This window comes from Diceros bicornis, chromosome 8 (genome assembly GCF_020826845.1).
Source record: "Diceros bicornis minor isolate mBicDic1 chromosome 8, mDicBic1.mat.cur, whole genome shotgun sequence".
In the NCBI taxonomy this organism is placed as follows: Eukaryota; Metazoa; Chordata; class Mammalia; order Perissodactyla; family Rhinocerotidae; genus Diceros; species Diceros bicornis.
The window spans coordinates 2,099,071-2,115,657 of NC_080747.1; the positions used below are offsets into that span (position 1 = coordinate 2,099,071).

General features: G+C 61.0%; 2 protein-coding genes across 2 annotated transcripts in view; one reads left to right on the plus strand and one right to left on the minus strand.

Annotated features, from left to right (window-relative positions):
* TNIP2 (TNFAIP3 interacting protein 2) overlaps positions 1–6,572 on the minus strand; it is a 50,530-nt gene extending 43,958 nt beyond the window's left edge. Inside the window, exon 1 of the mRNA XM_058546606.1 lies at positions 6,552–6,572. Coding sequence (XP_058402589.1) covers positions 6,552–6,557 — 6 coding nt within the window. The 5' untranslated portion in view covers positions 6,558–6,572. The remainder of the gene's footprint in view (positions 1–6,551) is intronic.
* Positions 6,573–6,948: 376 nt separating this feature from the next.
* The window catches only part of SH3BP2 (SH3 domain binding protein 2), a 39,573-nt gene continuing 29,934 nt past the window's right edge, over positions 6,949–16,587 (plus strand). The window contains exon 1 of the mRNA XM_058546601.1: positions 6,949–7,009. The gene's annotated coding sequence lies outside the window, so the exon portion shown is untranslated. The remainder of the gene's footprint in view (positions 7,010–16,587) is intronic.

Sequence of the window (16,587 nt, forward strand, 5' to 3'; positions counted from 1 at the left end):
GGACTCAGAAGCAGGGCATGATGGACCTGAGCCATTCTGAATACTGTGGTGGGTGCCGGGCTCGGTACTGAGCCTGGGGCACACCAGGCTCCAGGTCAGCCTGGGTGGGGATAGGAGCACAGGAGGGCATCACGGCGTCAGGGTGCAATTCACGAGTTCGGCTGATTGGTCAGAGGATGGCACATTTGGAAGGGGGGTGTACCTAGGGCAGCAGCTTGTGGGCCTTAGAGCTGCCCACCGTGGGAGTGGGAATTGAGGCCAAAGTTCACACGTGAGGATGGACAAGTGGAAGGGGGAAGGGAGTGGTCCCCTGGGGTACTGACCCTGGGACCCTGGGCTGGGCAGGAGCTGAAGGTCTGGTGAGACTCACCCAGAACACGTGAGAGGCCCAGCCCTGTGGCGAGTTCTGGGAGCCTAGTGGGGCAACTCCCTCACTCACTCCTGCCGAGGCAGCCCCGTCTCGCCAGAGGCCTGGAGGGCAGGCCTGGGGGAGCTGAGTCTTTCCTGGTGGTCCCATCTCCCAGGAGCCCTCCCAGGATCCCCCTCATTCCTCCCTCCTCTGGTCAAGGAGGGATTCACAGGCGCACAGGCCGCCTCACACCCTTTCATCTCATGCACCTCATCCCAGTGTCCAGCACTGGCTGATGAAGGGCCGCTGCCCCCTGACTCTGGGGTGGAGTAGTAGGTGGGGCCTCTTTCAAGGTGACGTGAGGCCTTCAGGTCCTGAGGGCCACAGCTTCCCCTTCCCAAGCCCCACACGGGCTTCCCCTGACTCCAGGGCCTTCCTGGAGGTCACGTGGACTGCAGGGTAGAGGCTGCAGAACCGGGGAGAGCTCAGCAGGGAGGAGGCAGAGAAGGTTCCGTGTGTACAAACGCCCACCTCCTTCGCACCACAGGCCGGAAGTGGGACCCAGAATAGAACGGGCCGCTTTCAAGTTCCAAATCAGGCTCCGGGGGCTGAGAGCAGGCATGTTTGGATGTAAAAATAGAAACACGAGTGTGTGCGTGGGCCCTGTGTCCTCCACCCACGGGGTTGGTGTTTTAAAATAGAACTTTCTAGTGGGGCCTGCCTGACCCTGTTACTCTATGTAGAAAATTTGCCCAAACAAACCACTCAGAGGGCGAAGGCAGCAGCTGACCCCGGCTTGGAGGTGCTGATGGCGGCCAGCAGTCAGGGTGCAGCCCATTTGGGGAGGGGGAAGTGGCTGGGCGGGGGAGCACTGGCTGACCCTTGAGTTGGCCTCACAGCCCCAGGACCCCATTTTCCTTCTGCCCTCCAGGGCTGTGCACAGGCTATGGCCCTGCGAGGAGAGCCCTCCCAGGTCATCAGAGCCAGCTCGGTCCCACCGTCCCCAGAAAGCCTCCTCTGACTTAGTCAACCTATACCCTCTCTCTGGCTGGCTGAGAAGGGAGCAGGCACTGACCCACACACTCAAGCCAGGCCTGTACCAGGCACAAAGGGCAGCGGGGCAAGCCAGACAGGCCCTGGCCTCCAGGCACTCACAGTGAGCAACCCAGCCAGAAGCCCACAGACTGGGGCCACCCACTGAGGGCAGCCTCTGAGCAGAGCCCTCTGCTGGACAATACTGGGACCCAGAGCTCGTGTACAGGGCCCTGCCCTCGGGAGCCCCAGCCTGCAGGGAAGGGTGGTGAGGAAGTCCGGCAAGTTCTGTGCAGTGTGGTGGGTGAGGCTGGGACGAAGGTGGGTGTCGGGGCAGGAGTGTTGGGGGACCCGGCGGCCTCCTGGGGCAGTGATACTGAGCTGGCTCTCCCAGGAAGGATGTAAGAGGGTTGGGGGGCAGAGGGGAAACCAGATGCAGGAGCTCTGGCTTGGAGTCTGGACGACTCCCCATCTCTAGCCCAGTACACAGGTGTCCTGAGAGCCATCCTCCACTGCCACCCTCTGGCCCCAGCTCCCACTCTGCTGCTCTCCCCTTGGTTCCAGCAAAGGAAAAAACACCCCCACCACCCACTCAGGGCAAGGCAGCAGGAGAGAGCACTCGAGGCCGGGCATGGGATTCGGGAATGGCCGGGATTCCTGCCCAGCCTGTCCTCCCTGCCAGATCACACACACCCTGGGCCCCGTCCTTGGAGCCACCGCAGCTGCCTGCTGCCTGTGTGTGAGGCCCAGCCCTCCTTTCCCCGCTCCCCCAGAGCACAGCAGTCAGTGCCCTGCACAACCTCACTCCCCCTCTCTCACCTGCAGGGCTGTGTGGCCAGAGGCCCTGGCCAGGGCAGCTCCAAATGGCCTCCTCGTGGAGGGGGCTAGGGGATGGGGTCCCCAACTAAGCAAGCAGGCTGCCAGAGGGTACAGTGGTGTAGGCCGTGGCCTTGGTCCTGCCCAGGAACAGGCCTGCCAAGGCGTTCTGAGCCCCCTTCCCCTCTCCCCACAGCCAGCCTGGTGAGGGGGTGCTTGGTATCACCACAGGGCCACTCCTGGGGTTGGAAGGGGTGAGAAGGTTGATGCTTCCAGGGTCCTCTGGACACAGGGACCCAGACGGGCTGCTCTGCCTAAACCTGCCCTTTCCCTGGGGCCGCCCCTCGAGGCCTCTGTCTATTTGTTCACCAACCATTTATTGAGCATTTACTCTGTGCCAGGAAGGCAGTGAGGCCCTGGGGAAGCAACAGGGACTCAGGCAAGCACGGTCCTGGCCTTGTGAGATGACATTCCAGAGGGTACCTGACCCTAACAAAAAATGTATATATAGGGGTTCAGAGGAGGACAGGGGAAGGAGGGAACATGAGGATGGTGGAAAGCTTTAAAAAGAGAAGTCAGGAGAGGGGCCAGCCCGGTGGCGCAAGCGGTTAAGTGCGCGCGCTCCGCTGCGGCGGCCCGGGGTTTGCTGGTTCGGATCCCGGGTGCGCACTGACGCACTGCTTGGCAAGCCATGCTGTGGCGGTGTCCCATATAAAGTGGAGGAAGATGGGCACAGATGTTAGCCCAGGGCCGTCTTCCTCAGCAAAAAAAGAGGAGGATTGGCGGATGTTAGCACAGGGCTGATCTCCTCACAAAAAAAAAAAAAAAAAAAGAGAAGTCAGGAGAGAACTGTCTAATGAAGTGATACTGCAGCAGAGACCAAGGGAAGTGAGGAGGTGAGCCACACAGAAATCTGGGGGAAGAGTGATCTAGGAGGAGGGAACAACAAGTGCAAAGGCCCTGAGGTGGGAATGTGCCTGGTGTGTTGGATGAGCAGCAAGGAGGCCAGCACAGTGAACACAAAGCGGGAACCAGGGAGAGAGGAGCTCAGAGAGGGAACAGCAGAATCGCATAGACGCATGCCCACGGTGAGGACTTGGGCATCTGCTCTGGGAGGTTCCAGAGTGGAGAAGTGACATGATCTGACTGGCATTGTGATGGGATCCCTCTGGTGTGACCATGGACACCGCCAGGCAAGGACAGGAGCAGGAGACCAGATGAGAGAGGATGGGGTGGGGAGGGGCCAAGAAGGGGCAGGATTCCAGGTGACAGAGCCACTAGGACTCCCAGACAGACAAGGCATGGAGTGAGAGGAGGAGAGGCATCAAGATGGGCTCTGAGATTGCCAGCCTGAGACGGGGAAGGCTGGAGAAATGAGGTGCTGGCTTTCGGATGCGTTAAACCTGTGATGTTTAGAGACACCCAGGGAGAGATGGCAGGGGGGCCATGGATTGTGAGCCTGGTGGTCAGTGCAGACATAGGTGCTGGCGATGTGACTTTGGGCATGGTCAAGATTCACGCAGGGCCACTTAAAGCCCTGAGACTTTTTTTTTTGCAGGGAAGGATTCGCCCTGAGCTAACATCTGTTGCCAATCTTCCTCTTTTTTTTTTTTTCTCCCCAAAGCCCCAGCGCATAGCTGTATATCCTAGTTGTAAGTACTTCTAGTCGTAAGCATGGCAACTGACAGATGGTGTGGTTCCGCGACCAGGAAATCCTAGTGATGAGTGTGGCAGGGGGACCCGCCCTGCTCTTTGGCCAACAACCCGTGAGTGTGGTGCAGGCCTTCAACACAATCACGCTCGGGGGAGGCCGGGTCACTCCTCTCCGCTGGCCAACCAGAAGTCCTTGCCTCACCTCTGCTCACCCTCAGCACTGGGCCTGCCTGCACACCCTCCCCAGCAGGCGAGACCCTCCCTCTCACCCACACCTGTCCTGCCAGCTCCTGTGGGAACCACTGGGTGCCCGGCTCCTCTGGCTTCTGCCTCCAGCAAGTCCTGGCTCAACAGGCTGCTCCGAGCTGCCCTGAGGTCCCAACCAGGGTCCCCTCCCCCCACAGGCCCTGGGGTTGGACTGGTGAGGAAGGACAGGAGCAACGTGAGTGGTCAGATTCTCTCCACGGCAGAGGCTGCACGCTGTGCCCCATTTGGCTGAGATGCCCTGCACACAGAGGTGGATTTGCATGCCTGGATGATAATTCTCTGATCTGTCCAAACTGTCTGCAGTAACCCTGATGATGAGGCCTCTCGGTCCTGGTCTGCTGTCTGTCACCGCAGAGTGTGGCATCTGAAGCCAGCCCCTGCCCACCCTGCTCTGCAGTCATGCTTCGGCTGGAGGCACCGAGGTCTGGCTTTGGTCCACTCCATTCCCAGTCTCTGTCCCTCTCCCTGGCCACCCACTCCAGGAAGAGGTCATTCACAGTGACATGATGGTGTCTGCTCATGTGTCCATCTGCTCCCTCCCATGAGCCATAAGGGTGGGATTTCCCTGCATCATCTCGGGGTCTGTATTTGGTCTGCTGAAGCAGACATCAGGGAACTCCTGTGTCCAGCTCCAAGGTAGTGAGCACTACGTCAGGAGCTCTGGCCCACTTGAGCAGCACTGAGCCTCTTCCACGTGGAGCCCTGTTCTACGAATGGGGTGACCATATGGGGTGCTAATGGTGGCTGAGCCCAGCCATTTTCACTTTCAGCTTCTGTGGGCTGGGAGTGGCAGGATTTCAGGATCTCTGGGGTCCAAGTCCACATCCTGGGCTGTGGGTGGGGCAGGGTGAGGGGTGGCCTTGGTTAGACGGAGCAAGTATCTGTCAACCCTGGGGGATGAAGGGCTGGGGTACTGGGCCCTCTGCTTGCTCCCATGCTCCCCCAAATTTCTCCTCCCATCTCTCCAGTATATGGGCCCCTGTTGTTTTACAGTTGGGGAAACTGAGGCCCTGTTGTCTGAAGACTCTCCCATAGCCTCGCCCACCTCCGGCCACCTGTCCCCTGGGTTTGCCCCTTCTTCTCCAGTGGTCCTGCCTTGATCCTGGTCTCTTCCCAGTGGGCATGGGCCTTTCCCCCATGCCTGGACTCAGGGCCTGGCCACTTGGTTTTCTGGCCTCTCCTGCTTTCCCCCACCCCTGGTTAACTACTCTGACCCCGACTGTGTCTCGCCAGCTGGGATGCGTGTTTTGCAGCCAGGTCTCCCCTTTCTGGGGCCTGGGACCTGTTGCTGGGCAGCTCTGGGCAGGTGGACAGTGATGTGGCCCAAGCTCTATCAAGCTGCAACTCTGGGCACCGCCCTGGCCTGGCTATGGCTCCTTGAGGCCCTCAGGAACCTTGGCCTCAGCATAACACAAACCAGCCCCTGGATGCCCCTGCCTGGTTCACAGCAGCCAGTCCAGCCATTGCTGCTCTGCTGGACTCTGGCCCCTCATGTCCAGTGCAGCACAGAGGGGCAAACCTTGGCCTCTCACCTGGACAAGGCTAGCCTCTGCTGGGCTAGCCTTCTGTCCTCCCCCACCCCTCTGGGCCACTGGCCAGATCCCGCCCTTCCCCTGCTCACAGCTTCCTAGGCTCTGGGACTGGAGGTCCAGACCGCACTCCTCATGGGGATGAGCCTCCCCTCCTCCACCTCATACCCCAAGCAGTGGACCCCTTCCCTGGAAGGGTCCACTCATCAACAAGCTTGCAGGCCTTGCTCCCTATCCCTATCTTCACTCTAACTCCACTCCTCACATCGCCTACCTGGCCCTTAGGGTTTCCCCCAAGAAGCCCTTTCCTCCCAGAAAGCCCCTTCTCCTAGGAGACCTGCCAAGCCCCCTTGCCCCTTAGGCCCCTCCCCCTTAAACAGGGTTATCTGGGTCTACAGCTGGATTCGTGTCTCCACTCCCCCATGGCTGTAGGGAGGAGCCTTGTTGGTTGGAAGCCTCCCAGGAGGCAAACTAAAAAGCATTCTGTTTTCTGGGCCTCGCAGTGTTGGAGCCAGACCCCCTGCCATGGGAGTTGAGACCTGGTCCAAGGGCTGTACCCGGATTTGGAAGTGGCTGAAAAGTGCCCTGGAGGCTCTTTCGAAAGAAAGGCAAGGTTCCAGAGGTCCGGTTCCCAGCAAGCCCTCTGCTGCTGGGAGGGGTTCATCCTGCGCCCTTGCCCCGCATCTCTTGACCCGAGTTAGACTCACGAAGCAGGGCTGGGGTTGGAGGTCAAATGTCCTCAGAGAAAACAACCAAGGTAAAGAGAGAGATTTCAGGGTGGCCAAATCTTGATCTCCCACAGGATCATGTGGTTGCGGGGGCAGCGCCTTCTCCATTGGGGCCACGGGTTGTCACGGGGCGGGACACGGACAAGGAACAGACATGCTGCTCGTTCGTTCACTCACCTGCATTTACTGAGCACCTACTGTGTGCCGTGCGCAGACGGTGACACCCGCCTTCTCCTCCCCCGGAGCCGGGGTGGGGAAGGGTGGGAGCTCCCCGCATTCTGAGGCTCCGGCCCCGCCCCGCGCCCAACTTTGTACCCCGGAGGCCTGCGAGCTGCGCCCACGCCCTGCGGCAGGACAGAGGAGCCGGTGGGAACTGGGGTCTAGAGGAGGCGGGCCCGGGGACTTGGAGACGGTGTCGAGGGCCAGGGGAGGCGGTGCTGGGCCCGCGGGGGAGGGGCCAGACAGGAAGGGGCTGGGCCTGGAGGACGGGGGCGGGGCCCGGAGCCGGGGGAGAGGGTGCTGGGCACAAGCGGGCGGGGGAGCGGGGCCGGAGGGAGGGGCGGGGCGGGCCCGGCGGGCCGAGCTCCTGGCCGCCGGGACACAGGGCCCGCGGGCCGGGAGCAGAGCCGCGGCGGGTAAGGCACGGCGGCGGGGCGCGGACGGGCAGGGCGCGATCGCTTCCCCCAGGCTGGCCGGGGTCTCCGGGGCCAGGGTCCTCGTCGTAGGGCGGGCGCGGGGCACTCAGCTGCGGCGCGCGGGGGGCCTGGTGGCACCACTGCCTGAGGAAGCGTGCGGGTTCAGGGATGCACCCAGGAGGCCTAGGGATGGGGAGGCGGTGGCGTCGTGTCTCTCCCGCGTCCCTCTCGACCCTTTGGCCCCGGCTTCCCCAGGCCCCTCGGGCTCGCATGCTGCCGCAGGCCCCAATTACACGACTCACCCGGCTGGGCCTCCGAAGGCTCAGGAGGGAAATTAGCTCCCACCTCCTGCTGGTAATCTAAACTTTCCTTCTCTCAGCCCGCTCAACGAAGGTGGGAGAAAAGCCACCCATTGGAGCTGACTCACACTGAAGTGTGAGTGACTGATAGCCCCGTGGCTCTGGGGAGTCTGCGGCTCTTATTCGGGGAACAGTGAGTGTCAGAGAGGACGCAAAGTGGATGGGAGAGGTGGGGGTTGGGGATAGCCCATTCCACATGTGGTCCCGGCCCCTCCCAGCAGTCCAGCACTTTCCTGCTACTCTGGGCCTTAGCTTCCCCTGGTGAAGTGGTGCTGACAGTCTGCCTCTGGCGTGTTGAGAGGGCCTGAGCCTTGCTGCAGTGTGCCAGCCTGGAGCCCGCTCTCTCTGCCACTCTACGTGACCCTGAGTGCCTCACATCCTCTTTTTGTGCCTCAGTTTGCCCATCCGTCAGCGCTGGTGATGTCCATGCCTGCTGATCTGATGGCCATGCTGAGTAAAGTGCCGCTCAGAAGTGGACCTGGCCTGGCACGAGGGCTCCATGTGTGATAGCTGTGTGGACGACCCACATGTGATCTTGTTGATGAGGCATGTAACCAGGCCCCAGCACAAAGGGAGCTCAGGAAATGTTACATGCCGCGATGGTGATGATGAAATGTGTAGAATTTTTTCACAACAGTCTGAGGTCCAAGGGGGCATGCAAGCCCTAGAGTGGGAGCAGGATTCCAGGTTCAAGTCCAGCCTGGCCCTGACTCAGTGTGACCCTGGGTCAGCCCCCTGCCCTCTCTAGCCCAGGCTCTGCAAGATCAGAGGAGAGGCTGGGCTCTATCACCTCCTGGCTCTCCCCCTACTGTGTCCTTTACCCTGGACACCTATGAAGGGGGACCCCCTGGGAGCCAGGGCTCCACTCCAGGTGGGGCAAGAGGCCAGGATGGGGGCTTCAAGGGGTGAGAACTCTTTCAAACTCCCCTCCCCTGCTCCCTCTTCCATTTCTTGGTTCTGTGCCCAATGTTAGGGCACACCCTGGCCAAAGGTGGCAGGCAGAAGGACAGACAGGTAGATGGCCCAGTCCAGTCTCTGTCAGCCATCTGGAAAGAGGGATGCTGACAGTGGGCCTGGCCTTTTTGAGGAGTCCTTCAGACCTACAGAGTCAGGGAGGAACCCACCAAGGAGACCAGCCTAGGAGAGATAGAAGGAGGGTGAGCGGGCTCCAAACCTACCTTGGCCCTTCCTGTTCACGTGGACAGAGGAAAGGGAGGTGCTGGGTTAGCCCCCCATCCCTCCCCCAACATGGATGCACGCATGCATGCATGTAGGCCTACAGATGGTAAGCCTGAGGGAGCACAGAGAGACAGAGTGGCCCAGCCTTGGCCACAGAGGGGCTGGATCCTAGGTTTGAATCCAGCTGCCACCATTTACCAGCTTGTGATCTTGGCCAGGAGCCTCGGTTGCCTCATCTGTAAATTGGGGGTAGTGAACCACTTTCTACCTCTACAACTCCTTGGTTGTAAATGTCCAAGGGGCTGCTAGTGGCATGTGGTTGGTGTTCAGTGACTGTGAGCCACTGGAGGTGCTGTCCCCAGCCCTCAGTGCTGGACAACAGGGACAGCTGGGCCACTGCTGCTTGTGGGTAGGGGTGGAACCAGGCCTGGAGAGGCTTGGGGCAAAGGGCAGGCTCCCAGGTGCCTGCCCGCTTGGGTCTCATGGCAAAGCCTGAGTCTGTCAGGAGCAGCCGGGGTGGAGGAGCCACCTGAGTCCTCCTGGCTTCTGTCCTTGAAGCTCAGTTGGTGACTGTGGCAGGCCCTGCCCTCCCCTCACTGGCTGGCTGTTAGGTGGCCTTAGTAAACCCCAAGCACACACATACATGTTTCTTTAATATCTCCATGTAGCATGGCCAGCACTAGGCAGCCTGGCCGAGGGAGGTGGGCTACAGGTGGCCAGTGAATGCAAGGTTTGCGATCAGGAGGAGGACTCTTTGAGCCGTGGCAGATGGCCATGAAGGTAGGGACAGACTGAGCCAAAGCCTGGCAGTGGGGAAGGTGGCAGACCCGTTTGACCAGAGTGGCCTGGTATGCACTGGATGAGGTGAGGGTATCGATGGGGCCGTGGACGAAAGTGCGGAGGGGCCTGGGAGGCAGGGAGAGGGGGCCCTCAGGATGCTGAAATCCTCCTTCCTGGGGAGGTGGCCTCTCTCTAGAAGGCCCCTGGGTCTCTCCAGTGGCCCTGACCAGGCATCCAAGGGCTGGGGACAGTTGCATGTGTGGGCCGCCTAAGTCCCAGAGGTGGGGGAGAGCATTCCGGGCTCTTTGTAGCCTCGGGCAGGCAGGCCCAGCAGCGCGGCCTGGTCACCCTCTTCACCACCCCTTGTCCTGTGCACAGGAGGGCAGACAGGACGGTGCCAAGAGGAATGGAGCTGTCTCTCAGCCACGGGCCAGGAGACCTGAGCCTCCTCAGTGAATTACACTTCCTGACCCTCTGGGCCACGCTGGTGAATTTGGGCTCAGGGGCCAGGCTCCTGAGCTGCACCTGAACTCCAAGAGCTGTAGGAGCGAAGTGCAAGCTCAGGTTGGGCTCTGTCGGGTGGGGGCTTCATGGTGCTTGAGGCAGCATGGGCTCCCAGGAGGGGAGGGAAGGTCCCCCTGACCTCCTCCCTTCTCCCCAGGCACCAGAACTTCTGAGGTTCCAGCTCTGAGGCCACCTGAGTGGTCAGCCCCTGCCCGCCCCCGCCCCAGGTCACAGACCATTCTGGAACCTGCTGGCAGGACTGGCGCCTCTGGACCCCAAGGTCCAGAGGTGACTGACCCTCGGCCCACCTGGGCTGGCTACGGCAGGTTCCAGCGCTCGTTGCCAGCTGGCCTCCCGGAAGGGTGTGGGCTCGGTCACCCGAGGCGGTGGCCTGGGGAGGTCGTGGCTGGAGGAGTTGGCAGGGCACCCTCCTGGTGTCCACATCCCCTCCCCTGCGGCCACGGTCTGATTCCGAGAAGTGACCTCTGCTTCCTTGTGAATCATGTTTATTGTGTGCTCACTGAGCCCAGGGTGGGGGCTGTCCACTGCCAGGGACGCCCGTTCCAGGCTGCTGGGTGGGCTGTGGTGTCCCTGCCTGCTCATGCCTGCAAAGGGAGGTGAGGTCCCCACCCCAGGGTCTTCCAGGCTGATGGGTGACAGCCCCAAGGGGACAGCATGCATGCCGTGATGGGGTGGGCTCCCCCACAGACAAGGTCTGAGCCAGCCCCAGCAGGCTTCTTGGAGCTTCTCCCAGGAAGCAGAGGGGCCGCGTTCCCAGTGCAGCAGCAGCTTGTGTCCCCTTCATGTCTGAGTGACTCTCTGGGCTTCAGCTCCCTCTGTGTGAAGTAGGGTAAAAACAGTTCTAACTCATGGTATCCTCGGGAAAATTAAACGAGATGCGGCCGAGGAGCCCTCACTGTGGGCGTCTTGAGCCCCGTGAGGAGCCCCATCAAGGCTGCAGCCCCAGACCCAGGTTGGGGCCTCCCTGTCCGTGACCTTGGACAGACCCTGTGGCTCCATTTTGGGGATTTCCTCCAGCTTTGCCTGAGAGGATTTTGGAATCCAGCAACCCTGTTCCATGGCATTAGAGGGACATGTGTCCTCACAACCCTGGGCTGCCCGGGATCCTGCCCACTGCCCTGAGCCGGGGGTAGGAGCCAGCCAAGCCCCTAGCCCTCACTGCTGGCTGCCCCCAGCAAGGTGGGGAGAGGTCAGGGGTCAGCCTGGGGCCTGGAATGCCGGGGTGGGCCTTGACTAGGCCGCACAGCCTTGGGAGCCTGGGGCAGCATGCACAGTCCACTTGGGGCCCTGGCCTGGGGCCTGGGCCTTTGCCACCCCACTCCAGCCCCTGCCTCTGGGGCAGTGGTACACCACCTTCAGAAAGCTGCTGCCCCCAGCCCTCCGCTCCTCTCATACATGCCAGGTGCCCTGTGTACCAGGCCCTGGGCAAGGCCTGGGCCCCAGGAGAGGACAGGCCTGCAGGCTGCAGTGCAAGACCTGCTGGCAGACGCCCACAGGTAGCTGCTCAGCCTGTCTGGCCCACCCTGCCACTCTCTCCCTCAGAAGCAGTTTAATAAAAGGCCTAAATGTCTGTCCTGCTTGGTGCTCAGGATCCTCCCCCACCCCCCAAGCTGGATGCCTCCTCCAAGCCTTCAGCCTGTTCCCTGGTCACCATGTTTACCTGTCTGCCTCCCCCTGCCTGACCTACTGGGAACTCATGAAGGACAGGGCCATCTGAGCGCCCGTGCTCAGCAGTGCCGTGAGGGCGAGTGTGGGCTCCTGCAGTGGGCAGTCCCACTCTGAGCCTCCCAGAAGCTCCTGCAGACCTGAAGCTCCAGCAGGCGGGTGGCACCAGGCGGAGCTCTACAGGCTGCTGGCAGGGCCGCGGCTGGGCCAGGTGCTCTTTGTAGTCATTGCTCCCTGCCTGTGTTTAACTCTGTGCTCAGCATCGGAGTCAAATGCGCTCTGTCATCCTGGAAGGCCTCCGCTGCCCGGGTTGGTGGAGTTTCCAATCAGATAATAGTGAGTTGTTGTGCTGTGGCCTTGCTCGAAACTCTCCAGGTTTCCATCATGGTCCAGACTCTCACAGGTTTCCATCCCCCTTATCCGCTACCCGACCCCCACCTCCCCACTCTGTCCTGGCCGGCCTGCTGTGGCCTCCAGCTGCCGCAGCCCTCAAGGGTCAGACGGGGGACTAAGGCGAGGTGTCTGTGGGGCCCCACCCTAAATGGAAGCAGTTCCTTTCTCTGTGGCTGTTCCTTCCTAGAGACGTGTGTTGGGGTCAAGGTTGGGGTCAGCCTGGGCTCACCTGAGCCGCTGGCCACAGCGGGGAACCGATCTTTAGGTCCCAGGGAGCCAGTCCCCAAGGCAAGGCCTGGCAAGGTTGGATCTGCAAGCAGTAGGAGAGTAGGGGAAGGATCCAGAAAAGCGGGCCTGGGAGCCCTGAGTGGACAGGAGCTGGAGGGAGGCGTGCCAAGAAACTCAGCATCACCTTGTCTCCTGAAGCATGTCCCTCCCTAATCCCAGCTGCTTCCTCTCCTCCTATTTGAGGCCAGAAAGGGAAGGCTGTTTCTGGAGGGGCGAGTGGCTGGCACTGCCTCCCTGCATCCCCTGATGGCTGGGCAGATGCAGTGCTGGGGGCCGGGGCCTGGCAGGCTGGTCAGCCGGGTGGGTTTGACCACGGTGAGCAGAGGATGGAGTGGCCGCGTCCCCTGCCCCTTAGCACAAGACAGGAGGTGGCTTCTCATCGCCATCACCATCTGGCCTGAAACCTCTAGGAATGCAGGATGGCTGCACAGTGCTGGGCAGGATGAATGCTGGTGACTCGGCCGTGAGCTGGACGCAGCAGAGGGCCTCAGAGCCCCCACAGTCAGCGTCAGGCCACCAAGCCCTCTGTGCTGACCCACCCAGCTCTTGTCAGAGCCGATGGTGCTTGGGGTAGAGCCTCAGCCTCCAACAGGGGCTATCACCACCCACCACCCTGCACCCCACCTTATCTCAGGACCTAGTCCGTGCTGTCCAACACTGGCCACCCTTCCCCCACAAAGTCCTCCTCCCCCTCTGCCTCCTAGTCTCTCTCAAATCCCACCCAGGGGAAAGGATACACTGCTCCAGGGGACCTCACCTCAACAGTTTGCTACCTGGCATGTGCCAGGGCTGGGACCCCCAGTGCCAGCTCCTTGCCAGCAGCCTCCCCTGCCCTGTCTCTCTGGAATAACTTCCTTTTGGGGCCTCACTGAGACCCGGCCCAGTTTGGTTCCAGATCCTGGCCTGCAGCTGCCAGAGGAGCTTCTGTCCTACTGTCAGGGGAGCCGTCCCTGTCCTGGGAGAGGGGTACAGGGAGAGCCCCAGGCTGGGGGCAGGCCCTGGGTTCCTGTCCATCTAGACCTCAGCTCCAGTGGCCCTGATGTGCACTTGCTATAAAATGGAGTAAGGGATAGAGCCCATCTCTGAGTTCCCCAGCCCATCCTGGGGTCCTGGGCGCCTGGCCTCGGAAGGTTTGCTGCTTGGGGCAGGGGCTCTATGAGATCAGTCTTCCCATTGTCTTGAGAATGTGACCAGGAGGGTGAAGTGCTGTGGTTGGTGGTGGCTGTGCCCACTCTGGGGGCAGGAAGTCGCTGGGGAAGGAAGAGGGTTGAGAAAGAGTCTCTCTCCCCCTGGGAGGATCTAGGAGGCCCTGCCCCAAGCCCAAGGTTCCTGCCAGCCAGGCACTGAGGGGGCAGCTGTTCCAGGGCTGGGTCTTGGGAAGAACATGGGGCAGGTTTTGGGGCAGGAGGAGATGGCCCCACTCCAGGCCCAGGCCAGTAGCCTCCATGTTGATTCACCCACCCACTACAGACCTAGGTGCTGGGCCTGGGGTTAGTGGGGAAGGGTGCAGCCCTGGGTGAGGCAGCAGACACAGTCCTGGCCCTTTCAGTGGGTAGCACCCAAGAATGGTGCAGGAGGTGCCATGTGGGGCACCCAAGGTGGGGCCTCCTTTGGCTGGGAGCAGGAAGTGGGCAGGAGGGCCAGGCGGAGGGGTCCAGCAGTGTGCTGGCATGGAGGCTTTGAAGGAGAGGCAGGGAGAAGGCAGAGGGGGCTGGAAGGTTTCAAACAGGGGCTGGTTTATGTTTTCAAAGCTCACTCTGGGGTTTGGAGAGCACCCCCGCCCCCACCCACAGCAATGGCTGTGAGGAGGCTTGGGCAGAAGCAAGTGTGTCGGACCTGCAGGAAGGCTAGGTGTATGGAGGGGGTAGCTGACCAGGGTGGAGTCAGTGACCCCCATTGAGGGGCTGGAGGAGAGGCAGACCTGGTGAGACTGGGATAGCCCTGGGGTCTGGTAGTACTGATTCTGCCTCCCCCACCCCGGTCTTCTTTGCTGACTCTTCTGGCTGACAGTGGTGTGACCCCATGGCTGTCTCCCTGGGCAGGGGGAGGGTGTCCCCATAGTGTCCACTGAGCCGTGCCCCCTCCCCAACCCAGTGGAGGCTGCCCCAGCCCCATGACAGGTCCTCAGCCAGGAGGCGGCCTTCAGGGCTGGCACTCAGGAGCTTGGTTCCTGGCTCTGCTGACCACCAGAAGCCACCTTACCTCTGGGAGCCTCAGTTAGGACAAGAGTTAGATGAGAGTGTTTGCCCTGTCCATGATGGCCCTGTGGGGCAGACGGCAGGGCCAGGCAGTGGGAGGTCTGGTGAAGCCTTCTAAGGCTCCTGTGCCAGGGCTGGGGTGTGAGCAGGCTGGGCAGATGGGAGAGCTCAGGCCATGGGGCTCCCACAGGGCTGAAGCTTTGGTGGCCAGGCGCCCTGACTGCAGCCATCCACCCCTTGGAGCAGGAGCCCAGCCTAGAGTCCCCAGCGGGGAGCAGTGGGGATGAGCTTCCACCAGAGGCCTTCTTCAGCAGTGCACTGGGCTCTGGGACCCCCTAGACTGCCTGGGGACTCCGAAGGCACCACTACCTGGCCTGACTATGGGGCATCCAGGATGTCTTGGAGTGACATGAGTTGAGGCCGAAGACCAGGCAGGAGTTTGTCAGGTAGGGACAGTATGAGGCTATTGGGGAAGGACGTGTGAGGTGTCCAGCGTGGTTGAGTACCAACTGGATGAGGCCCTTGAACTCGAGGCTGAGCACAGTTGCCTTTGAGAGTGTTCTCTCCTGTGGCTGGGACAGGGGCTCAGAGTGAGGGGGTGGGGTACAGGATCTCACAGGATGATTGGCCTTGGAAAGGGGACAGTGAGCAGGATGGCTGGGTGGAGACCTCCTCCTGTCCCCTGCCCCCTGCCGTGTCTGTCAAGGGCTGGGCACAGACTGCACTGGGAGGAGCAGGGGATGCTGGGGGCTGGGCCCCTTTCCCACCAACCCAGGCCTACCGCCAGACTCTTCTCCTCACTGGACCTCCGAACAATGGGGCAGTGTGAGCGCACCTGGGAATGGTCAGGTCAGCTAGGCCCACTGTGGGCCCGTGTGAGGGGTGTGGACAGGAGCCAGCAGCCGGCCATGAGTCATCCAGTCCAGAGCCCAAGCCCAGCGTTCCCAAGCGAAGGAGGAAGACACCACTCTCAGTTCCCCCACCCAGGGGGTGGCCTGCCCCTCCTTCACTCTTTTGCCCCTCTATCTGCGCCTCTTCCTGTGTCCTCTCTGGCTCCCTCCCTTCTGGGCCTATCTCTGTGTCCCTGCCTCTGTCTAGCCAGAGACCCAGACCTGGGAGTGGCTGTGGCCTGCTCCCCCAGGCCCCTGCCCACCGCAGCCTGGGCAAAGGGGCTGGCCTGTCACCTGGGTGCTCCCCTCTCCCGGCCTGTGGGTGACCCCAGGAGGTAGCCAGTGCGAGGGCAAGACCTGGCCCAGACCTGAGACCTGAGGCCAACCTAAAATTTTCTAAGGAATAAAAAGTGACCAAAAGCAAAAGACAATGCAATAAAATAAAAAACTCAGAGAGTAAAAGTTAATCAACAACATTAGAGAAAAGAAATGTTTGAATACAGTTTAAAAATATTAACAGTAGGGATAAAGGGTAAAAGTAAATGGATTAAAACTGAAGAAAGACCTAACCCTAAAATGCTGAATTGAGCGGAGGAGGGAAGGCACCTTGTTGTGCAGACTCAGCCTTGACAGGTTCTGACCTGTGGCAGGGTGGGCAGGAGGCCAGAACCCCGTTGCGTAGATGGTGAACCGGGTTCCTGGGTCAGTGAGGGGTCCCTGACCTGGTTCGATGCTATAAAATGCCCGGTTTCCTGCAGTCCCAGGGAAGCCACCATGGCACGAAAGATACTAAAGATCTGAGTAATGGAGCAGATGGCAGCGCAACCAAGGCCACTGACTGCCACAGGGGTCACGGCCGGTGTCCCTGGTGGCCTGCCCTGGGATGCCCCTGTAGTGGCTGCCAGTGTGATGGGTTCTCCAGCTGCCCTGGCCTGGCACTGGCAGACAGCAGGTGTCCATGCAGTGTGCCCATTGTGGCTGACGTCTGGCCTCTACCCTTGGCTCCTACGAGCAGTGGGGCTGGATCTCTCTGGCCGCCTCCTCTGCTCCCACCCCAGCACGAGCTTCATGGCCTCAGCATCCACACTGTGTTTGCCTGTTGTCACCTCACGCTAGTGCTGTGATCTGGGCTGAGTGAGGAGCTCTCCACCCCCAGGGGCCCTGGGACCCTGTGCTGGGCCAAGTGCCTGTGGCGGAGATCCTGTGAGCAGTCTCCTTTGGTCCTCAGGGTGCTATTACCAACAAGCCCATTTAGGGGATGAGGAGGCAAGGCTCGGGGAGTGAAATGACTTGTACAAGGT